Below are 25,477 nucleotides of genomic sequence, written 5' to 3' on the forward strand. Positions count from 1 at the left end.
ACTATAGGGAGCTTGTTTCTGTCTGTCCCCCCCCCCCCGCTCCAAAAAGCACTCTGCTCCAGCTGATGCGCTTGGCCTTGAACTGGGGGGGTTAGCATGCTCTGGCCTTTGCAGTCAGCTTGGAGACTATGGGTCTCATAGTTAGAGGGAGAACAAACTGGCCAATTTTATTTATTTACCGTACTTAAGTTTTTATACTGCTTCAGGAAACCCTAAGTGAGTTACGAATGGCATTGAAAAAAGAATCAACTTATGAAATGCAGTACAGATTACACATTCAAAACCAAACTATACTACTGCCTATGAGAATAACTGTTATACGTTTTAAGTAGCATAACTGAAATAAACATCTCAAAACAATATACATCAGTAAAACAACTAAGAGCCCCAGCTTCCATAGAGCTGTGGACAGTGATGTGCAGTGGGCAGTGAATAGAGTGTAAATGATGGAAATCTTACCTCAAAGTCAGTCAGTCACAGCTTAGACAAGGTTCCCCGCTGTGGAACTTTGATGCCAGAAGATTTTTTTGTGGCCCTTTAAGCTGCCCCTACATTTCCCCATTCAAAGTAATATATTTTACTGAATTAAATAATAATGAAAGTGATCTCAATGTACTTGCGAGTTACATTCAGGGGATAGTGTGTGAAGCCAAAATCGGGTTCAATTGTGGGTGGGATTGCCAAAGTCTTTTTTCCTGGATCCCCCCCCCATATATATATATACATATATACATACACATACATATACTTACATACACTGTATAGTCAAACATGTAAAGCTGACTGCACACATTAAATGTGTGTAAGTTGCAAGTTGCAAACGTTTTAAAATACGGTAGAATAGCTGCTGGGAACGTATTTTGGAAAGCAGCCGTGAGAATTGCAGTTCTTGCCATGCAGCCTCCAGAGGGGTGACCAAGTGACCTTCAGCCTGAAATAGTTACCTTGATCTAGCTCAATACGATCTACTCTTACTGACAGCCGCTCTCTGGCTGTCTGGCATCTCAGGCAGAGAATGGGATTTCTTATTACCTGTCGCCTGAAATTCTGTTAGCTGGAGATGCTTGGGATTGAACCGGAGAAAATCTGTATACAAACCCTTATTTATTTTCTTCTAAGACAAAGAGCCTTTTAAAAAACTAGATCCATTGAGCAGGTTCAGGATTGGCAAAAATAATTTTCTTATCCACTCCTGTAGCTAACTTACATCCTTTGCTGTCACAAATGGTCACTTAGTTACTTTTAAAAAAGAATTAAGAGGAAATCATGTCTATGCTTATTAGCCATGACAGCTTAACTAGAATCTCCATGTGTAGGGTCAGTGTCTGAATGCCAGTTGCTAAGGGCAAAGAACAGCAAATAATCTTTAAATGAGTCTCAAAACCGTATGAATTTTTCTTCAATGCATAAAGGAAACTTGTGACAATTTTTATTATCCTATAAAGTGGCTTGCTTTGTTTTTATTTTAGGTATTTAAGATCCTCATTTCAATTGCTGCTGCTGTTTTTGGACATCTTATACTTCTGCATTTCTTCCTTTCAGGTTATGGACTTTATGTTTACCCTAACTCTTTCTTCCAGTATGAAGGAGAGTGGAAGCAAGGGAGAAAACACGGTAAAGCAAACAAACAAACTTTGTCCTCTGCCATTGTGAGGTTGATATCATTCTAGCTTGCAAGAGGTGTTATTAAGCAGTACAAAGTGGGACCTGCAACAAAATGTTGTGGTTTGGAGTGCTCGCATTTAGTGTGTCCTGGCCAGGACACTTGATGAGGCATGTGACCCTCACCTACTCCAGGTAGCAAGCTCCTCCCTGAGCTAGCGAGCCCCACCTGGGCTGTAGGTCCTTGCCTGCCCTTGAGGCAAAACAGGAAGTGCCACCCTGCTCTAGTACACTACCACCAGTGGGAGACTCACCACCACTGCGCCACCTGCCAGTGGCACTGCAGCTGTACGACCATCTCCCCCATGCCATGTTGCACCAAGTTACAGCTCAGCAGCAAGGGTTAAATAGTTGAGAGAGAGAGTTAAAACTTAAGAATTACTTCTCCTTTCATAGTGTATCAGGAGATTGGTAGTAAAGTTGTTCAAAGTTGCTGCTTTTAAAAGTTGCCGCTCTGGCTGGCTCTCCCTTGCTTGCTCTCCAAATCATCAGCTCCATCCCTATCCATTTTAAAAAAAATGATTAGATGTGTGCAGTATTGTACTGCCTGTCTCCTTATCTATTTTGATTATCTCACCTATTTCCCCCGTCCCCAATCCACTGAATGACTACAGTTTCTGGTTGTTGCTGAGACTTTAAAAAAAAATTAAATTTTTCCAGGTCACGGGAAATTGCTGTTTAAAGATGGAAGTTATTATGAAGGCGAGTTTGTAGATGGGGAAATTAAGGGCAACGGACTCAGATACTGGGCGTCTACAGGTGGGTTTTTTGTGGTACGTTCTCTGTACATTGTAATACATTCAGGGATTTTGTATCAGTCAGAAGAGCCTTTGACTCCAATTGGCGAAGCAGTTCTGTTCTTAAATGTTGATGCTTTGTCACTGACTGAGATGCTTTCATCCTGGCCTCTGGCTAAACTGTTCAGGCCCAAGAGAGCAAAGGACAAGGTAAGCAGAAGAAGGCCTTAGGTAAACGGGGAGTGGCTTAAGTGAGGGCTTAGGAAACTAACAGCCCAGGAGGCTAGGAAAAGAGGATTGCCATCAAATCCAAAAGAATGAGGTGGTGAGAGTATGGGACAATTACACTTTCCCTAGGAAAACACGCTTAATGCTAACATTGTCAGCTTTTAGGTGCCAGTCTAAGACATTCCTGCTTTGGGTTTTTAATCTAGATTGTACCATGGTATCAGTGTTAGAAACTCAGATATATAAGCTAATTGCCAAATGTCACCTTAAACATGAGTTATGGTCGCCACAACATAATGTCTAGGCATTCATTTTTGATCAATGAATTTTGTTGCTTTTCATTTTATTTCTATACCACTTTATATTTTAAAGCAAAAATCTCAAGCAGTTTACAAAACATCAAATAATCCAGAATAAAACAAATTCAAGCTTCAAGGAAAATATTTCAGATTCTTCTCTAAGCAACATTTTGCTTCCCCCATTTTTTATTTACCTACTTAATTTATATAGCTGCCCCATTGCAGATGTACTCCAGGAAGCCAGTGTGGTGTACTGGTTAGAGTGCCGGACTAGGACTTGGAAGATCATGGTTCAAATTCCCACTCGGTCATGGATCTCACTGGGTGACCATGGACCAGCCACAACCTCTTTACCTAGCTCACAGGGTCATTATAGGGGTTAACAGAGGGATGAACCATGTACTCCTTGGAGAAAAGGCTGGGATATATATGTAATAAATAAGCTCTTCTGCTTACCTGCTTCAGAAAGCTAGATGGGTCACTTCTATGATTTATGGCCTGTTTTTGCTGCTCATCATCTGTTTGTTTGTTTGCTTGCTTGCTTATTATTTCCATTTGTAGTCTTTTTACTATCTGAAGCAGTTTACAGCAGATAAGAATATATAAATATTTATGTATACACAAATAAGTGCAATAAAAACCATGTCAAATGATTTATATAAAAAACAAAACAAAAAACCAAATACATAAACAATCTCCATATGCCTAAACATAATGGCAACATAAATAAAGTCAAAGAGCATTGCAAGGCAGCGTATATTATACATTACATCTATCAAGCAACCACTCATACTCTGGCAATATTATAACTCACATACAAAAGGTAACTGCCAAGCATACAAATGTGCCCTACTCTTCCCATCTCTGAAGCACTAATAGACTCATGATGCAACACCCACTAGACCATCTAATATTCCTTTCCCATCTCTCTCCCGAGAGGGCCCCCATTTTAAACCAGAGCAGGCAATTGTCCTGCTGGGTATAAAACTCCTTCCATCCACTCACTCCCAGCTACATAATTGTAACATCCACCTTCCAGGGCGGCTGGATAACATTCATCTTTTTTATTCATCTTGTTGGATGGCTTCTTTCAGAAATTTTTATTCTGTTGCTTTTTTATTTTACGCTTTTTGTCTTTCACATCTCCTTTTCTCTGAAGTCCTATTAACTTGAGGTGCCAGGAATTGAACCTTGGACCTTCTCCATGGAAGGGAGATGCTCTACCCCTGAGCTACAGCCCTTTCCTAAGATTTTGTTTGTTTTCATATGGTCTCATAAAATCTATTGCCAATGGACTCTTTTGTTGAAATAGGATTTAGGTTACTTAATTCCTCCTTGTCACCAAAGCTTATTGCCTGCAATCTAAGCATCCTCTTATGCCTGTGTAGAAGTATAAATAGTGTGGGGGGGTGTCATTCTTTCTTCATTGCGGCCTGCTTATTTCACATGCTTCACATATTGCAAAATTCATTGAGGCAGGTGCTTCTGTGTAGAGATTAATGTGCTGTCTCTGTGAAAACATGTAACTGCATGCACATTTCCTGCAAAATTGCAGGTGGCTTCTTCTTCTTTAACCATCCGTAGTTTCAAAGATGCAATGCAAATCCTGCTTATTCAACCACCCTTTATCAATTTCAGTTTTAGTTTCAAATTTTATTTATTCTTATTTTGAAATGCTTTTGTTTATAGAAAGCTGGTAAGGTGTATATTGGCTCAAGCATGCAAGGCCTGTGCAGGTTTACTCTGAAGTAAGTCTCACTTACAGTAGTCCAAGGGGACTTAGGACCAGGGCACTAATTGCATTCATAGTGCCACTTCATTCCTGCTCTCTTTAATGAATGGTTTGAATGACTGTCTGCCATCAAAAAGCTGTTAAGTTGACTATGAAATTAAAGTACTTCTTACCCATCCCTTAACCATAAAGAACATACTACGAATCTTTTATTTTTTTTAAAAAAATATGGCACTAATGTCATTTTAAGATACCTTGGTGTTAAAGACCTAAAGGAATACGGATTACGATTCCATTAGTTTGTAAGATAAAGACCCAATGAACGCTTCCTTTGTTCTTGATTAAGCTGCCCTGGTGATAAAAGGCGGTTGGTAATTATTCACTTGTAATGTCTTGTATCAAGAACAGAACGGTCAAAATCTTTATTGGAACACCAAGGATTATTAAGTCGCATTTGCCGGAGCAGTTTCCTCCCTGTGTTTTACTTTATCATATATTTGATTCAAGGGAATACTTATTCTGGCCAGTTCCTCTTTGGAGAGCTGCACGGGCATGGAGTCATTCACTATGCAGATGGTGGAAAATATGAAGGGGAGTTCTCCTATGGAATGCGAGAAGGTAAGCTGAAAGACAGGGTTGAGGCCATGGAACTAGGAAAGGTCCCCTCTTACACACACCAGGTTGCATATTTGGAACATCATTAAAAAGAGCAAAGTGGGAGATAAGCAGATTTCTTTATCTCCACCCAAGTGTTCTTTTTATTTGAATGCAAGTACATAGAGAGCTGCCTTATACAGAATCATACCACTGACCCATCTTAACTCAGTACTGTGTATGCTAGGTGTGGGGAACATTTGGCCCTCCAGATATTGTTGAACTACAGCTCTAATCATCAACCCCAACTAGCATGATGAGTGGCCAGGTATGATGGACGTTGTAGTTCAGCAACATCTGGAGGCCAAAAGTCTCCCCACACATGAGCTACATTGACTGGCAGTGGCTCTCCACAGGAGTCTCTCTCAGCCCTACCTGGAGATGCCAGTAATTGAACCTGGGACCTTCCCCATGCAAAGCAAACATTCTCCCCCCTGATTCACACGTTTGCCCTACACGTTTGCAGAGTGACATGCCAGAGAGGGCAGGGCTTAGCAGCACACACACATCCAACTCCATATTGTGAGTTTATTTACATGCGATTTTAAAAAAGTTGACACAGAGCCAAGGATAGGTAACCTGTGGCCTTCCAGGTGTTGCTGGACTGCAGCTCCTATCATCCCAGACTATGGACCATGCTGGGTGGGGCCAACAGGAGGTTGAGCCAAAAAGCATCTGGAAGGTCAAAGGTCCCCCATCCCTGTGTTAGATCAAATGCACCAGTACATTTTCTGATATAATTTCCACTGAAAGGATAAGAGCTGCTCTTCCGCATATACATTTCCTAGTGAATTTTTGTCCTGTGTGAATTCATGTTAACTGGTGGGCTGTAAGAGGTGGCATTTGAATTCCCTGCTTCAGGCCCGAAAATATATTTTGCCAGCCTAGAGTCTTGGGATTTAGATTAAGGCTCCAGATTAATCAGAAACACTGGTTTATATGCTAATGTGCTATTGCATTAGTTCAAAGTACTTCCACATGCAAGCAAACATACACTCCTCAGATTTTTGGCTATACCCCTCATGTTACATCCCGTAATTTATTTATTTATTTATTTATTTATTTATTTGGGGGGGGGGGGGTTCTGCAGCTTTCAGTAGCACCCTTTGCAGGACTGCAATGCATTGGGTGGCATTGGTGAAAATCTGGATAGGGTGGGCTTGCAGGAGTGGAAGTGCTTTCTGTTTGCACAGAAACACATTTTGATTCAAGGGACTGGTTGGAAGTGCATTTGAGTGAAGTTAGGAATCACTTTGGACATTGTGCAATGCCTTGTGGGGGACAGGATGCCCCAGGGACTTGTGTTTCCTATCCTCCACACTTACTTGCACAATCAGGTGTGGAACTTGAAAATTTCCCTCCACTCTCCATGTTCAGATATGCAATAAGAACATAAGACCAGCACCAGACCAGTAGCCCATCTAGTTCAGCATCCTTTTCTTACGGTGGCCAACCAGGTGCCCCAAAGTAAAGCCCAGAAACCAGAACTGAGTACGACAGTTCTCTCCACCTGTGATTCCCAGCAACTGGTATTCAGAGGCATATTATCCCAATGGTGGAGGGAGAAACATTATTATGGCTAGTAGCTCTATCCCCAAGTCAGGAGCTTATGTATTTGGTCTTGGGGTGGAATGGGAAGAGGTGAGGGCTCTGCTTTGGACATGACAAAGAAACATTGAGATTAGGGAGCACATTTCTGGGTTTGCTCTTAGTTGGTACATAGAAGTCTTCTTCCATTTTTTGCTACCATTTTCCTCCTCTTTTCAGGCCATGGGTTACTGACTGACAAGGATGGACAAATATATCAAGGAAGCTTCCATAGCAACAAAAAACATGGAGGAGGGAAAATGATCTTCAAGTAAGTCCCCCCCCCCCCTTTCTTATTCTGTTCTTCTTAATTGGATGTTGTTTTCAGGTTTAGCTTGAAACTACCGAGTGCCAATTTAAAAAGCAGCAGCAACAATTCATATCATGGAATGTGTCAGGGATTCATTCATACCTGAAGCAAAGTCAAGCAGAGTAGGTGACAATAGGACCAGTTGGCATTCAGCTCAAGGAGGATGCAGAAGCATAAACAAAACCATTTGTGGTGTCAGTTTTGCATAAGTGGTTATGGTGCACCATTAAGAAAAATAGCAGTGGGAGTGCCCAATCAAATTTTTATTTTATATACCATTTAATGCCAGAATAGGCTTCTTAGCAGTTTACAACTATAAAAAAACAGTGAAACAAACATTAAGTTATAAGCACCTGTAATTAAAATAGCGTGGAGGTACTCTGGATTCATTATTGTCGCCTGAGGCTCAAGTTGCCTCAGTGGCGTAGAGTGCCTTCCATCATTATTATGTTGCATGCCGCTATGGATACTTTTAGTAGATGTAAAGAATATAAATAAATAAATAAATAAATAAATAGCCCATTAAATTTCAAACTTACCCAGGGGCATTTCTGAGCCAGCTACTTTTCTCTCTCTTGGTCATCTTGGAGTAAGTATTTATTTTTTGAATTCTCAATGGTTGTACAAGCAACATGAGAATTTTCACCTTCTTATTTGTTTTAAGAAATGGGGATAAATTTGAAGGAGACTGGATCCTGGACCAGAGACAAGGTCACGGAATGCTTCACTGTGCCAATGGAACTGTATATGAGGTAAGAGCGTCATGAGGATCCATACAATAATGAGGTCTTTCCTGCCTTCTGGTTTCATTAGGTGGCCTACAGGGCCCTTTGTATGGCTTATAGGGGCATCTGTACTGTGAGATTTCTTACAAGAAAGTAGCACTGAGCCTCCTTACCTATTGCTCCCTGTTCCAAAGCTTCCCTACATTCTTTAACCTCATCCCTGTCCTCAGCCTGTTCTTGTGCAGGTTTTTACCACCAGCCAGACTTCTAGCTTTTTCTTCCCTCACAGAAGTTGGACTGCAAACTCTCTTAAATTCCCGCAGCATCTGAGCATTCTACCACATCTTCTCATCCAGTCAGTGCTGCAGGCTTCAGACTGCATACCTTTTTAATCAGTGGATGTCTTTTTTAAATAGCTGAATAACCTAACTGATTTTGTTCTCTAAAAGTTTCAGCCCAGATAATTTATTTTAAAATTTCAATTGTATTTTCATTGTTTTCTAGATCTAAATATAGCCTGTTTGGAACAGCAGTGTGATCTTGCTGCCCTTTGGCAGCCTTACATATTGTATAAATCTCTTTATTTCATATTTTGATGGGATTGCTGGCCTTAGCAATTTCCTAGGTATTTTTCCTCTTTCTTTTTAAGATACCTCCCCCGCACTCTGCCTCACCTCACTTTTCTGAATATCTGGTATCCATTACAACACATGGCTTGTCCTGTTGCATTGCTCAGAGCATGTAAAAAGGCCATTCATGCATAATAATGTCGGAAATTAAAAAATGGGCACCTGCTGATTATCTGTCTGTTAAGATGTCAGATGTGTTCAGAGATTGTCTCACATCAAGCTAGCCTAGTGTATTTGTAGCTAAGCAGATAGAATCTTAATGGTAGTTGGTGCAATTTAAAATGGTAGTTGGTGCAATTTAAAATTTTCTGCAATCCATATTTTTCTTGCTCGGCTGGTTTGCAGAACAGGCAACTTGCCACATACTAAGAACACGCCACAACCTATATTACTGGCTACAGTAGAATGGTTCTTTCAAGCCTAATTTGAGCAGAAGGAAGGGAACTCTGTGGGCTCTATGAAAAGCATTGATTTGAGGGCATTCATGCTTCATGGGTGCCATTTTAGTGACCCCTTTCTCTGACTACTGCAACAGAATGCAAATACCCTAACCATTCCAATACTTTCTAAAAAGAAAGGTAACATTTGTCCTATTTTATGGAGAACAGTCCTCTATTTCAAAGAGTCATAAATTTGTTTTTTGTTCTCTTTAAATCTTGTTTGTTTGCTTGTTTGTTTTAGTTAACAACAAGTTTCAGTCTTAAAATGTTAATTTTGTCATCAAAGCATAACCCCATAATTTATCAAGCCAGTCCTTTATCAAAGGTAGGGTTTGTGACCTCTGTTTACTTTTTTTGCATATACAATTCTGGCTTCATTATCATATAAGCAGCCAACTCTCTATATTCACCTCTAACAAACCCATCTAAATAATATCATAAATAAGAACACTGAAAAGAGTAACATATCCCATTATCTTCTTCATAATTTTACTAATAATTTTCCAATAGGCTAGGGGTGTTGTTGTTTTTTGGCTTTTGGATATTGCCTACACATATGAAGGAAGCTGCCTTCTTCTTCTTCTTCTTCTTCTTCTTCTTCTTCTTCTTCTTCTTCTTCTTCTTCTTCTTCTTCTTCTAACTGGAGAAATGTAGCCTGGTGAGATATCTTAGAACAGTTTTGATACCTGTTATCACTGCTCTAACTTGAAAGTGTTTGTATCAAAGGAGGGGGCGCATTCTTATTATTTTTCCTCATGACAACAAATGTTAAAATATTGTCCTGCACAACAACATCCTTTTGCGTGTTTAGACAATAAATTCAGACAAGACTCGGATTTTGGTTTGGCTTTTTGCAGAATTTAGGCTACAACTTTATTGATTACAGCAAGTGAGTGGTTGCATAGGCTCTGGTTCGACTAGCTCCCTGCACCGTTGCAGGTAGCACTGACCCAGGGCACCAGCATAGTTCAGCCTAGAGTGAACACCCGGATAAAGCCGGGAACAGGCTATATCCACCACCCAGATGTCCCCCTGGACTCAGGCACCGGCACAACCCCCTCACAGGGTTGAGTTGACCAAACCATTGAGTCCCTGGATTCCTTTAATGGAATACCCTCACATAGGAATGGCGAGAGCATTCCCCCATCCCTATCATCTGAACCAGAGCCTATCCGCCACATGAGCCCGCGCTCGCCGCCAACCACTCACACCTGTAACCAATCCTGTAACCCGCTGACACGCAGGTCAGCCACAAATCATTCCCAGTCACAGACAGATGAACCCCATCAAGCCTGTAAAGGGACGCATTGCGAAAGGTAATGCCCGGGTGACGGATCACCGCCCTGCCCAAGGCCAAAACCTTCTTGGCCACTGCACTCTGGACATGCCTCCTGGCCCTCTCGGTGGCAGCTGGGCAACGACATCCTCTCCATTCACGTTGCTGCAGCAGTTGCGACTAGAACATTTTGAGTCCAGGAAGAGCTGCTTTCAACTCCTCCAAGTCCTCCTGCATGTGGGTCCACAGGCTTAAGCCGGGAGCTTCTGGCAGGTCATTCTCGCCCAACTGCACCACCATCATAGAATCATAGAGTTGGAAGAGACCACAAGGGCCATCCAGTCCAACCCCCTGCCAAGCCTTCCGCAGACACCTTCGCCCGCACCGTTGGAAGAAGCTCCTCCCAATGCATTCCTCATCTGGACACCCAGGAGATGCTCACATGGTCAGGGAGCCCGAGCCTGCATCCGAATCCAGACTCTGCCACCTTCTTGCCGCCCAGTGGACAATGCTGTGCCCAACTATCCAGATGTGCAAGGTGGGCGGACCTAGGAATGAACAAAACAACATTAGCAACCGCACCTCAACGCCGCTTCTGAACATAACCCTTGTATGCTTCAGATTTCCAGTGGCCCAGATCCTTAATCCTGTCGATGGGCAGGCCCCAATGCGCAGCGGTGGTAGCTGCCCCAATACGGAAAGAATAAGGTGTGAACTAGCTTGCTGACAGGCCACATGCTGTGATTGCCTTACGCATAACTGCAGCAAATTGAACTGCAGCAAATTGATGCCTCCTTAACAAGGACCCATCGTCATGGACCAGAAAGGGACCATCCCCAGGCAGGCGAAGTGACAGATATTTCTTGGCATTCTTAACTGGACAAGGGCCAGGCTTACCAGTGGCAGGCAGCCTCATCAAGGCGCCTCTGCCCAACTGGTCAGTTTTTGAATTGCAAAAAATAATCAGCACCAGCTCAGCATCAGACAGCTGAACGTCCTGCAAAAGCAAGCCCCTGGGAGCCCTTCCCTGTGACCCCAATACAAGCCAAGGGCCATGTCAGACTTGTCCTCAGAGGTCTCAGAGGACGTACCAGTAGAAGAAGAGGAATCACTGTCTCTGCACCTCTTGGCCTTGTGTTTGGAGCGCCGACTCTTATGCCGCTTGCCACCCGAGGAAGGGACTCTAGGCACTGGGAGATCCTCCTCAGAAGACTGGGTGCTGAACACCTCCCTTGAAGGAGAAGATTGTACCTGCACGGAAGCAGAAGCATGCGAGGAGCTAGGCTGGGAAGAAGATTCCCCCTCCCCTCATGCTGAGCAAACTGAGCCCCTGAACTCCCATGCCCTGGGGGTGCAGACTGTGGACGGGGCAGACTGGACTGGAATGCCCGCTGTATCATGGCACCCATACTCCTAGGCCAACCCCTGGGACTGGCATCCTGGCAGGTTGAAATTGGGACCATGAGCCTCAAAAACAGTAGGAGACGTGTAAGGGCCAGGCTGAGAAACAAGCTGCCTACCAAACTGCTGAGCCAAAGACTCCAGCTCTGTGTTAAATCTAGCCAGCGCCACAGGATCTGATCCAATATCAGCCACAATTGTACCCAAACGATCCAGCGCATGCTGGGGAACAGCCGGGGAAGGCGCTGAATGCAAAGCTTGAGGCGATCCTCTGATCACCCTTTTAGAAGGGAGAGCAGGACTAGGATTCCTTTCAATAGGCATCCTGATTTTTAACAATCAAATAAAATTGGCAAAACTACAGAAGAAAGTAAAATTGCACCACACAATCAAGATGGCGCTCCTGCCAAAACAAGATGCTGCTCCCGCCAAATTGCTGATGGCAATGTCTCCTACAAGAAGAAGGTACAAAAATGGTGGTCGCGTTGGTACGGGGGGGGGGGAGTTCCTGGCCCGGTGAAATTCCCCACAGACCCCTGAACAAATAATAAAAGGCAGCCGCTTAGAGAGGGGACTCTCTGAAGTTAAAAGAAATCTGCTTCAACAATTTCTAAGCCCCAACGCTGCAGCCGGGGAAATGAGCGAGCCTCTGCACGAAGCCATCTGGCCAATTAAAGGAAGCGGCAAGCTCCCAAGCTTGAGGGGCCAAAACCCCGTAGGGCAAAAGCCCCTCGGGGGGGGGGGGCGGGAAAGGCGAGGTAAGGGGGGGAATTAATTAGAAGTAAACGGCTAAAGGAAAGTGGGGGAAAGAAAGGGGAGTAATGAAAACAGATCACCAAGCGGAATTGTCGAAGGTAGATCACTCTCTCTCGGCTCGCAGCGGACACGTTGCTGGTGTTCCGATGCAAGCACTGAAAGAGAAAGCTCTGGGTCACGTGCATAGGTGTTTATAGGTCCCTTGATCCATTTAGTCTGCGTCCCATTGGCCTGATTGAACCCTGGATCAAGGGACCTACCAATTGGGTGTTGTGGCTATCCAATCATACCCACCCGCAGGGTTTGGTTGCCAGGTCTCACCGCAGCACGTGCCCTCTTTAAGGGAGGACCCAATATATCTTAAAATATTATTATCTTTCCAGATTCTCCATGGTCTCTCCGTGGTTTTAAGCTTGGTAATGAGTTGCAATTCAGCAACTTCTCTTTCCAGTCTGTTTCTGAAAATTTTATGTAATAAAACAGCTACTTTGAGATCTTGTATAGAATGTCCTGGGAAATTAAAGTGTTTTCCTACTGGTTTCTCTGTCTTGTGATTCCTGATGTCAGATTTATGTCCATTTATCCTTTGGCGTAGGGTTTGGGCTGTTGGTCCAATATAGAGAGCTGAAGGGCACCGTTGACTTAAAACCATGGAGAGACCTGGTCTGAATAAGGACACTGGATTCTTATCTCATTATACATGATCAAGCTTTCTTTAGCACCTCACCCCTTGCTTTTTCCTGCAAGACCAATTGCAGTCGTTAACAGTTGTTAACAGTCATCAACAGATTTACCACTCCTATCAGCCAATCACCCATTCCCACCACCCTTCTGAGTAATACCTCCACTCTCTGACTATTCATAAGGGTCTGGTGACTTCTGTTTCAGTGTATCTGAAGAAGTGTGCATGCACACGAAAGCTCATACCTATGACAAACTTAGTTGGTCTCTAAGGTGCTACTGGAAGGAATTATTATTATTATTATTATTATTATTATTATTATTATTATTATTATTATTATTTGGTAATAACATAGTTTTAAGTTCAGAGCTGCCAAACCCTCTCTCATCTTTACATGATACAACACAAATGCTTTTTGAAAACAAATGGTATTTGAAGTGCTGTCCTATCCAAGTCCAATTTGAAGAGAAAGAACCATCAGAAGAGAGAGCAGCAATCTGCACAGAAAGAAAGGCAATTGCTAGGGTGGCCATGTGTCCTACTTTATAGAGGACATTCCTTGCATCTGAAAGGTTGTCAGAGGGCAGTCCTCTTTGAAGGGCCTTGAACTTTACCATCAACAATTCACATCACTTGGACAGCAGACAGCACAGGCACACAGACCACCTGGTCATAGTCTTTCCCACTATGGTGGGATGCATCGTTTCTATTTAATTTACGGTAATTATTTCTAAAGTTGCAAGTATACACATAAATATGTTCTCTTTTTTTGTGATGAACAAGTGGCCCACTCTACTCCTCCTGTTTATAGATGAAGCTTTATTCTGCTTCTGTGATTCTACATTTTGTCATTTGTATTCCAGATATTTTGATCAAACTTGAAATTGTTAGCCACCTTGAATTCTCAAAGAAAAGCAGAATAGAAAAAGATCTGTTAAATATTTGTTGCCTTAAGAATATTGTGTGTATACTACTCTTCGTGTATTAGAGGTCTGATAGTCGTGAAATATCGTTAACCAAAAAAGTGTTTTTGAAATCATGTTAATTGGTGATAAAGCAGGGAGGTCTTTAGTGTCTCATTGCTTTGCAAAATTGCGGGCAGCTGATTCTTGTTTTCTACCACTTGATGGCTCTCTAACATTTGCTTTTTTAAAATGGAACTTATTCTCTCTAAGGTTTTCCCTGGCCACGCTACAAAGTTGTGGCTCTAGGCTTAGCTAGCCCAGGAGTTGCTGGAAGAGAGAGGGTAAAGGGAATCAAGGTCCAGCCAGAATTGAGGCCATTGCGGGGACCAAATAACCAGCATTTCTGGGTGGAACAAAGAAACAGCCAGCTTTGTAGAAGCCTGTGAGACTCAGAACTTGGTCTTGGCTGGCTGTGTGCAAATCTTTGCTTCCCTGCATAGCAGGCAGGATCAGAAAAGGCTCGGATAACATTCCACTTTAGGGGAGGATAAGACTTTTGGGACTTTTTAGTTTTTAAAAAAGTAGATTGCTGTTAAGAGAGGACACACTGGAGGCTTGGGGTTCTATCCAACAGTCGATCCATGGGAATTAGTGGGTCTAAGTCATGCCTATTAATTTCAATTGATCTACTGTGAGTAGGGCTAACGTTGGGAATCGCTCTCCTTTTCTCTCTCTGTCTCTCTCTCTTTCTCAGAATTTGCCTCACCTGCTTAGCTGAAACTACCCCATAGTTAACCAGTGCTTGGATTTTATATTATTTTCGAAGCAAAATTTACATACTGCTTAATAATAATAATAATAATAATAATAATAATATCTCTAAGTGGTTTTTATGAATTAGCATGAAAATATTAATTAAACAGACTTTAAAAACAGTATACATGAAAAAATATCAAAATACAGATAAAACCAATAGTTAAAAAAACCCAGATATACACAATAAAATTACCGTATATGTCTGGGTAGGCTTGCCTCTACTAAAAATGTTTTTAGTAGGTGTTAAATAGTTGGTGCCAGCCAGAATAGACAATATGGACCTAGAGTAGGAGTGGGGAACCTCCATCCCATCAGCCAATTTCGGTCTGGCAGGGGTCCCAGTTTGGCTCGGGATGCTCCCCCCCCAATTGTACCCACCTGTCCTACCCCATGTGACATCAGGTGTAGCAGACTTGAAGTCCCTGCCCATCAGTCACATTCAAAGCACCATCCTTTTGCAAGTCATGCAAGGTGCTTTGAAGTCCCAGTCGCATCAGGTGATTCACAGGCGGGTGGCCCCACCCACCTGTGAAATTTTCCTACAAGAGGTAGGGGGAGATGGTTCCTTGATGGATAAGGAATCTGACCTGTAAGCATCTTCCTACACTGGCTGAACTTAGATATTTCCAAACGTGATGCGTGAAAGGGCTACCAAAAACTGATATTTGGAATTCCCTCCAGGAGACATGGTCGGGGGCCTGCCACATACTAGAAATCTAGTTTCTTCTATTTCTTCCTTTGCAGGCCAGACCCCCAGGAAGTCTGGGGTTCTGGCAGTCTCTGGTAGAATGCCATGCATAAGGAGTGTGGTATAGGCAATGCCATGGGCGTACCCAGCGCGGGGCAGGGGGGCTGCTGCCCCCCCAGAAACAAGGCCAGCGCAGCCGTGGGCGAGAGCGGCGCTGCCGGCGGGGCTGGTGGGCAGAGGTGGAGCACAGCCCGGCGGAGCGCGAGTTCAGCCTTCCCGCCCACCGCATTGCGCCCTCCTTCCAGCTCCCCGTCGCACCCTCCAGCAAGGCCAAGCACAGCGGGGAACCAGAGAGCGCGATGGGAAGCTGGGCTTTGCTCTGCCTCCGCCTCTGCCCACCAGCCCCGCCGGCAGCGCCGCTCTCGCCCATGGCTGCACGCTCCGCCGGGGTCCTGGCCATAGTACACCGGGGGCAGCCCGGCGTGCCAGACCGAGCGCCCTGGCTGCATGCTGTCAGTGGAGCCCCGGCGCCTCCGACTGCAAAAAGCTTTGCGGCGCCTAGGTGAGACCGAAGTCAATTTCACCTGGGCTACGTAGCCCCACCCACATTCCCACTTTGTGGCCCCTCCCCTCCCGTGCCTTGGCCCCGCCCCTTGCCCCCCCTCAGTTTTGATCCTGGGTATGCCCCTGGGCAATGCTTTTTTTCAGGGGGTGCTCAAGTTTATGCAGTACCAGCACCTTTTTTGTTGTTGTTAAAAAGTGTGGCACTTACTGCAACAACTCCATGGTGACTGAGTACTGGGGGAGGGGGGGCACTGGATATAGGTAATGAGTAATACAGGGCTATCTTCTTCATTCCAGCCCTGTAGAAATGAACACTTTATATACATTAGAAAGTGTGATAGCTTCTATTTGAGTTGTATTTGAAAATAATAATAGCTACGACACATTTTCCAGTTTTGTTTGAAGCGGCAGGGCATTACTCAGTTAAAATTAGCTCTTGTTTGCATTTATTTATGTTATTAAAGATTCAGGGGATTGAATGTTCCTAGATCTGTTAGTCATCCTATTTACGTATTCTACAACTGTGTATATATATGATCTAAAGCTTCCTAAGTCTGCCAACAGCAATAATCGTTCAGGATAATTGAGAGAAGCTGATGCATAAAATGCTTCTCATTTGGACATTATCAGTTTGCTGGAAAAACTGAAGTACAAAGTGTGTGAGGTTGATCTTGCTGTCGGATCGTTGATCTAGCACAGACATCTCCAAACTTGCCCTTCCAGATGTTTTGGGACTACAATTCCCATCATCCCTAGCTAACAGGACCAGTAGTGAGGGATGATGGGAGCTGTAGTCCCAAAACTTCTGGAGGGCCGAGTTTGGGGATGCCTGATCTAGCATCTTTCTCTGCTTAACAGCTTGGAATCTGGTGCAGAAAATAGGCTTCCTGAGAAACTTTTATTTTAAAATAACCCCTGTGTGCTTCTGGTCCTCGTGGTTACAGAGTGGGGAGAGCTTTGCAACAATTGTTGACTTTTTTGTTGTTGTTCCTCTGTTGGAGAAGCTTTGCACAGGTAATATGTTAGTAGATTAAAATAGATTTCCAAAACACTGAAGCGTTGTATATAGCCAATATAAGTAGGCAACCCATAAGAAAAAATATAATGGCAACTTACAATGAAATAGTTAAAACACCATAGGTTTCTAAAATCATTAGGTACAGAACAAATGACTGACCAATGATGAAACAAATTCACTAAATATGCTTGATGAAACAAACACTTTCAGCAGGCAGCGATATCTGCTAGCCAGGAATAGTAAGGAGCCAAGGAAGTGCTGGTGAGCCCCCGCATCTGAAAATTTGTTCCACTTCAAAAAAACACAAAAGTAGGGGGGGTGGCCTTGTTCTCTCTTTCCCTGCCACCTCCAAATTTGAGGCAGACTTTTGATGTGCTGAAAGTTCTGCCTAATACAAATCCTAGGCTCAGTCCCCAGAAAAATGTTATTTGATAGCAGCTTCGGAAAAGACTTCCGTCTGTCAGCATGTCCTCCTTTCAATCACCTTTGAAAAGATTTCAGGAATCAGAGTTAGGCAGTGCTTTTCCCCTAGGACCCTGAGGGGCCACTCACTGCCTGTCAGAGTCAGCAGCACTGATCCACCCAACCTGGTGCAGTGCAAAGCAGATTCCAGTGTGCTGCTAGCATAATTCAAAAGGTGCTAATGCTTCCTTCTCAAATCAGCTATTGATAGATTCATCTCCAGCCCTCTCCTGTTTGTTGTGGCTGTTTCTTCGGCAGAGCAGATAGCAAGACTTTTTCTTCTTAATCTTTATGAAAAGCTCCTTCCTTGCAGGTGGGAGAAGCCCATAAGGTTAGCCACCTGTTCCGTGTCGTTTAACAGGTGTATCAAGCAGCAGGCCTTCCTCCGGGAAAGAAGACAAACTAAATGCAGCCAAAACACACAAAGAGGCAGCAACAGGGAAAGGCTGCAGCAAAGCATCTGCTAACTGGAAACTCTGCTGAAGCCAGAGATTTGCATGGTGGCAACTGTGTGTGTGTGTATGTATTAGGATGTCATTAGAATAATTATTAGGGGAAGGGCCATAGCTCCATGGAAGAGCATGTTGTTTGCATGTAGGAAATCTCACATTCGATCCCTGGCAGCCCCAGTCTTAAAGAGTCTCAGAAAGCAAATTTGAAAAAGATGCTGGGGTTGCATTGCAATTGGCCTCCACAGTCACTTACGGACCCATTGTTAAAATGGTGTTTATGGAAGACAATCTTACTCGGCTACGAGTGATCGCCGAAGAAGAAGAAGAAGCCAATTAGATTAGGCAGTGAACAGCCAGGTCAACCTGTGGTCTGATAAGACAGTGTTGTATGTTTGTTTTCGTACACAGCTATTGAATACCTTTATATAAAACTATATATTTTTTTCAAATTCACTTTTAGGGTAGGCAGTTAATACATTATAATTCCGTCTGATGCAGGGCCAGATTTAGGTTTGATGAGCCCCATAGCTACTGAAGGTAATGGGGCCCTTTATATGTCCAGCTGTCCTTTGCCAACAACAAATTGTCGCTGTTTTTTGTGTTGAATATATGTTATATGATAATTTGTGGACCTAATAGGTATTTAAAGCCTTTTGCACATGCAGAATGTAGGCACCCTATATATAGAATGAGCAAACCAGTGATATTTTAGGGAGCAGGCTTATATTTTGGAAATGTACATCCAGGTTTTTTTCTTTCATTTTTGGGGGGGGGGCTCCCAAGAGAGTGGGGCCCTAAGCTATAGCTTGTCTAGCTTATACGTAAATCCGGCACTGCTCTGATGGCAAACTCAAGTGGTCAAGTGCCTATCAGTTTGGAAGTAGAACTGGGACACCACAAAATAAGGTAGTAATTTCTGTACACCTGAGTGCCTTACTATGCAGACATTTGTAAGTCTGGAAATTGTAATGGAAAGCAAAGGAAAAACCAGCCCAACAAGAACTATGGCCTCCAAAGCCCAGCGGAGTGTCAGCTGGCAAAGAAAAACAGGCATGGTGTGAATTGGCCTGCTTGGATTGCTTCCATATCCAGATATTATTTATTTTCTGACCACAAATAAAATAAAAATGTTACAGAACATAAAAATATATGAGCTCACATAAAAAGCGATGATGAGTTAAGTGAAATCACTACATTTAGGAATCTTGGAGTTTGTCATGTGATTTAAAAGTTAGAGCCCTCCAATGAAGATTGGCTAGCGAAAGACTGCACAATGCGGTATATCAGAGTTCTGTAGTTCTGTGCTTCAATCTACATTGAAAAAGAACATGCAAAACTGACTCCACCTCTTTGTTATTCCAAGGACAATATATGCTGCTTACAGAAGCTTTATTATATTCCTCTAAAAAGTTCTGAGGGTAAGGCATTAAAGCATGCCCAAAGAAAAGAAAAGAAAGCTTCCTTAAACCAGATAACTGGTTTAAGCAAGGGTTAGAATTAAGACAGAGTGAATGGGGAGGGGAGGACAAAATCCTTGTAGATCAACATCTATTAGTCTGTATTTAACAATATGTTCAGCTTGCTCACAGTTCCTAGATGAGAAGGAAATAGTCCTGCTGAAACTACACTTTTACAGCAATTTCTTTATTCAGTCTGTCATCACCTGGTAACAGCTTAATCTAGAATAAGCAAAAAGAGTGAAAAATAAACTTGAACTAGTATCAAATTGGTTTAACGTCCATGACTTTTCACTCTAGAAGCCTAGAGTGTAGTTGGGATTGGGCACAAGTGCATTCTTCAAACACGCTTCAACCCCTCCCCCCAGTACCCCAAATGGAGGGGAAAGCCTTGAAACAGCCCAGTAAGCATGTCCATGGCATGATGACTGATGGGGGTGGGGGAGTAGGTAGGAAGAAAACTTTTTCTTTGTCATTCTCTTTAAAGCTCAAGATTCCATCATACCAAGAAATACGTGAGGGCTGTTTCAGCTCTTCCCATTGAGCTCTGTGAGGCAGAGTTAAAGGGATGGATTCTGAAACTAGGCACACCCTGCCTCTTCTTGACCCAGGGCTCTGCCGTCTGCATTGTCCCCAATTTCTCCCACTTGCAAGCCTGGTCTGGTGTTTTCAAGGAAGGGAAACGGTGGCTGATCTGGTGTGATGGCCCCTGCCTTCTGCAGGTCTTAAGGACCTTGAAGGTTGTGGTGATACATCAGAATAAGGGCACATGGGCAACATGTATAAAACATACTCTTTAGTCATCCGTATGGGGAGGAGTCATTGTTCAGCGGTGCAGCACCTATCGGTACTTTGCATAATGATAATTATATTTTTTTTATTTTTTTATACCCTGCCCATCTGGCTGGGTTTTGCCAACCACTCTGCATGGTTTATAGCATAAATTAAAAAATGTAGCACATCAGACATCCCGATACAGGGCTAACTGAAGATTCCTGAGACTTTTCTGAAAGAGAGGGCTATCAAAGGCTACTGGTCATTATGGCTATGATCTGCCTTCACAGTTGGAAGCAGTAATGCTTTTGAACTCCAGTTCCTGGAAACCACGGGAGGGGAGAAGACCCTTGGGCTTGAACCCTGCTTGTAGGCTTCTCACAGGCATCTTGCTGACCACTATGAGAACAAGATGCTGGACTAGATTGACCTGATCCAGCAGGGTCTTATTATGCTCTTAACCTCTGGGATGAGGTGAGATAAACCAGCAGATTCATTTCCCGAGGTAGAATAATGGTGCGAGGTCTTTCACATTTGGTTGTAGAGGAGGTTGGACGTCGAAATGTGGTGAGAGAGGTGGCATCGTAAGATATAAAAAAGACAATTACAAAAGGTTTATAGCCATAGAGCAAGTGTAAACGCAGATTAAAAGCAGCTCCTTTACTGGTTAAAATGTATAAAAGAGGATCCAACTTAGGCTGGAAATGTTTAGACAAGGAGGGCTCGTTAATTCATTTGTGGTGGCAGTGCAAACTCACAAAAAAATTCTGGGGAATGATTTATTAAGAACTAAAGAAAATGATTAAATCTTCCTTTCCCAAGGAGCCAGAAGCATTCCCGTTACCTATAATAGGATAGAAAATTCAAGATAAAGTAAAAAAAATAAAATGTCTTCCTTTACACAACAGCAGCGGCAGCAAGCTAAAATGTGGAAGGTGAGGAAAATCCCGACAAAAGACCAGTGGCTGCTTAAACGAATAGAATATGTAGAATTAGCCACCATGACGGCCAAAACAAGAAATACAAATAGAAAAACAGTGATAAGCGAGTGGGAACAACTAGAAGAGTATATAAAAAGAAGTGGTGAAAATATAAACTTACATATGAACAGCAGCAAGCAACAAAGGGTGAAAGAATTAAGGAGTTGCAGCAAACCAAAGAGTTTGGGTTAGGATGTCAAGGAAAGATAGGTTGGAAAGTCCATGCAAGATGGAATAGGAAAAAATGTAAGTAACAGGAATAAATATAACTCTTTGTAACTGAAAAATGCATAAACAAATAAAAAAAAAGAAAGCAGCTCCTTTAAAAAAAATTCATACATTTGAAAACAATGCAAACATGTTAAAAATAATTCCATGTATGTATGTATATATACAATACAAATGCAGATATCCTCCACATATTGTGATGGGATTATAAGAGAATTTGTCACTTTAATCACATGATCAGTTTCATAAAGTGGCATCATGATGGAATAGTAAATATGCTTCACCACCCTGCTCTTGAACTATTTGGAGGCTATGCAAATAATCCAGAATCTACTGGCAGATCAAAGTCTATCTTTTGTCTGCGTCATCACACAGTTGCTCTGCCATTTAGGTACTTTCCAGTTCAACTTCCAAGATGGATCTCTTGTATGTGTTTTAGACTGTTGTGTGAGACCACTACAAAAATATTTTAAAAATAAAGGCAGAGCAATGAGTTGACGCCAGATAATGTGGTTGTTTGGGCTCTGGATCAATCAAACAGAAGCTTAGGGAAATGATATGCTGTCAGAGGCATGCACAATGAGACTGAAGTAACCAAAATTAATTGCAATAAGAGGCATAATAGCTGCTCAGTTAGAAACAGAAATACTATCAATTAAGTGAAAATTGCTTCCTTAAAGTTAAATACATGTTTTTCTTGCCACTAATTTCAAAACACCTTTTCCTTATTTATAAGCTCAAGAAGCCCTACACTGCCTGCCCCTACCTTCTCTCCCAACGCTCTTCTGAAAGAGAGCAATACAGTACCCAATATATACATTTTAAAACATTAATGAAGCCAAACTTAAGTTGTACTTCAGAAGAGAGCAATCTGTATAATCACTCAAAAAGTCACAAGAGGGGATACTATTCGCCATTTTTTAGCAGCAACAAAAATGTGCTCCAGGACTTTTGGAATTTACTGTGAATGGATATTGTCCTTAAGGGAAGATGTTTTCAAAACTAGCAAGAGTGTTCGATGGTGATGAAATCTCAACTTGTATACCCCTTTTTCAAAATTAAAGCCCCAAGCGGCTCACAATCCATAGATTCTAAACAAAAAAAATCAAATAAAACAACATACCGTAATTAAAATCAAACATAAATTTGAGACTTAAAGAATCTAAAATTAAGAGAGTAGAAAAGCAAACTTAACAGCCTGCATAACATAATCAAATCCTAGAAATGGCCCCTTTCCCCTACTCTCTCCAATATATTAGATCCTGATCAACCTCCAAGTCTTCTGCTAATGTAATAGTAGATTTACACTGCAGAGACCCAAGTGCATTCCTTGATTGGCCTAGCCAAGGATTGTTGTGAGGACAAAGGTGACAGGGGAAGGCGCTATAGTCACCTTCACACTTCACAGTTTAGCACTTAGGCCCTTCTTCAGAACCCAGTTTTCCACCTCCCAATCCACTGGGACCTCCTCTGTGTCACACTGCTCTAGCGGTCCCAAGTTCTCATTCCCCAACCCACTAGGACCTTCCTATAGCTTAGACTCTCCCAATTCGAGCTTCTACCATTCCTCATCATCCAACCACCCTCTGCACAACAGCATGACACTGACCAGCCCCTCTGCAACCGATGCCTGCTAATGCCTTGCCTACCTTTGCATTCTCTGCTGTGCTTCATCTCAGCTTTGCTTCCTGACCCAGCTGTTGAAGCCCACCTTTATACTGCCTCACTGTGCTTCAGCTCAGATTCTCTTTAGGACCCTTCATTTCATTTCATTTCATTTATTAAAGTTCTATACTGCCCTTCACCTAAGGATCACATGGCCGTTTACAATATAAAAACTCAAAAATACAGGATTGCCCTTGCTGCTCCCTTATTCCTCCAGGGTTTGGGCAGCCTCCTGTCCTGAGCTTTTAGTTTCCCCTTACCTGTGGCTCTGGCACCAGACCAAGGCAGGGCACAAGCAGATATCTTTTTCATTGCCTCCTACCTGTTTTGTTTGCTGGGATTGAATTTGGGATTGCAATAATTCAATAACCAGGCCATCCAACGGGGGTGAGAATATTAGAGCCAATTGTAGGCTTCTCCTGAAATGAACTACCAACTGCAGGCAATGGAAAATAAAGTGAAACTGAACTAAAGTAATTAGGGAACATTCCCAAATGCCAACAATAAATGTTTATCGGGATATAACATGAACCTTCTACATGCAAAATAGGTGCTCTGCTATGGAATTGCAGTCCTCCATCTCTGGAATTTACCTTTTATAGCCCAAGTTGAGGGCATGCTGTGGGTTGCAATCCTGACACATGCCTCCTTGATACTTCTGAAATCTTACATTGCAGTCTTCCAGCAATTGCTTTGAATATTGCATATCTATATAAAATATGTGTATATCCTATCTTTCTGGTCCCAACAGCAGAACCACCCAATGCAGCTTATATAAAACCTGAAAGAAAAATAAATTAAAAGGGAGAATGGCAGATCAAAAGTACTCCAGGAGAGGGGGGGGGGTCAAAACTAGGGGCAAAGAGTAAAAACAACAACAACCATACAACAACTTGGTCAAATGCCTGCTGAACTCAGAACACCTTTACACAGGGGCAGAATACCATCAGAAAGGAGACCAGGCACATCTCCTGGGGCAGGGAATTCGGGCCTCCACAATCAAGAAAGCCCTTTCATGTGTTCTCACCAAATGTATCTCAGATGGGGTTGGGCATGCAAGAGGATCTTCCCTGCTTACCTTAATGGACAGGCTGAATCATAAGGAGATGGTTCTTTGGCTATGCTGGACCCAAGCCCCTTGCACACTCCCTGCCTTAGCTGCCAAGTATCCCATTTTTCGTGGGAAACCCCCGGATTTTAATCTTGTTTCCCACTGTTCTCCCGAATGGAGAAAAATCCTTGAAATCCCCTGAATTTCCTACCTGCCAGGGAGCCTCCATTGTGGGTGCTGCTCTGCCCATGTGTGGGCACTGGAAATAGGGCAGAGCGGCACCGGAAGCTGCTTCTACGCATGCCCGGCAGACATCTTGGTGGTGGCCGCATAGCGGCAGCCGTCACCAAAATGGCCGCCGCCATGCGGCCACCACCAAGATGACCACTGGACATGCCTAGAAGCAACTTCTGGTGCCGCTCTGCCCTATTTCCAGTGCCCACACATGGGCAGAGCGGCACCGGAAGCTGCTTCTACGCATGCCCGGCAGACATCTTGGTGGTGGCCGCATAGCGGCAGCCGTCACCAAAATGGCCGCCGCCATGCGGCCACCACCAAGATGACCACTGGACATGCCTAGAAGCAACTTCTGGTGCCGCTCTGCCCTATTTCCAGTGCCCACACATGGGCAGAGCGGCCCCGGAAGTTGCTTCTACGCAACTTCCGGTCCCGCACCGCTGCTGATCCCGCATTTTTCAGTGGGAGACTTGGCAAGTATGTTCCCTGCTGCCTCTTTCTCAGGAAAGCAGCCAGGGATTGATATCACATGACCATCATGTTGCTGCCCCTGAGAGAGCAAACAATGAGAAGAACTGTTAAGATAAGATAAGATAGATAAGATAATCTTTATTGCCATTGCCCCCCTGCGGGAATAATGAAATTACTCGGTTGCTCCATCCACTCAGATAAGGCACTCCACATAAATTTAAAATAACTACAAAACATTAATTAAACAATACAATATGAAATGGCAAGTAAAAATAAGATGAATTCAAAGTCCAGACTTTCCATTTAAGGCCGAAATTGCTCTAGGGAAGAAACTGTTCTTGAGATGGCTCATTCTCGCCTTCATTGTTCTGTATCTCCCTCCCGATGGCAGGAGCTCGAAGAAGCGGGGACCAGGATGTGATGGTGTGGACTAGGTCCAAAGGGAGACACAAATGAGTCACTGTAGCAGTGGTGAGGGCACAATTTGGAGTAGGAGCCCACTGAGATCATTTTGTTCAGCCCCCCCCTCCTGAACTGAGTAGACAGCTTCTACTTGGAGTAGATAGCTTCTCTCTTTTCCACTTCCAACCC

General features: G+C 43.2%; 1 protein-coding gene across 4 annotated transcripts in view; it reads left to right on the forward strand.

Moving 5' to 3' along the window:
- MORN1 (MORN repeat containing 1) overlaps positions 1-25,477 on the forward strand; it is a 116,562-nt gene that overhangs the window by 1,781 nt on the left and 89,304 nt on the right. For 3 of the 4 annotated variants that reach the window (XM_035119527.2, XM_035119528.2, XM_060276186.1), the window contains exons 2-6: positions 1,543-1,614; positions 2,323-2,421; positions 5,166-5,276; positions 7,080-7,170; positions 7,874-7,961. In XM_035119527.2, coding sequence (XP_034975418.2) covers positions 1,543-1,614; positions 2,323-2,421; positions 5,166-5,276; positions 7,080-7,170; positions 7,874-7,961 — 461 coding nt within the window. The other variant, XM_060276185.1, reaches the window with a different exon arrangement.

This window comes from Zootoca vivipara, chromosome 6 (genome assembly GCF_963506605.1).
Source record: "Zootoca vivipara chromosome 6, rZooViv1.1, whole genome shotgun sequence".
In the NCBI taxonomy this organism is placed as follows: domain Eukaryota; kingdom Metazoa; phylum Chordata; class Lepidosauria; order Squamata; family Lacertidae; genus Zootoca; species Zootoca vivipara.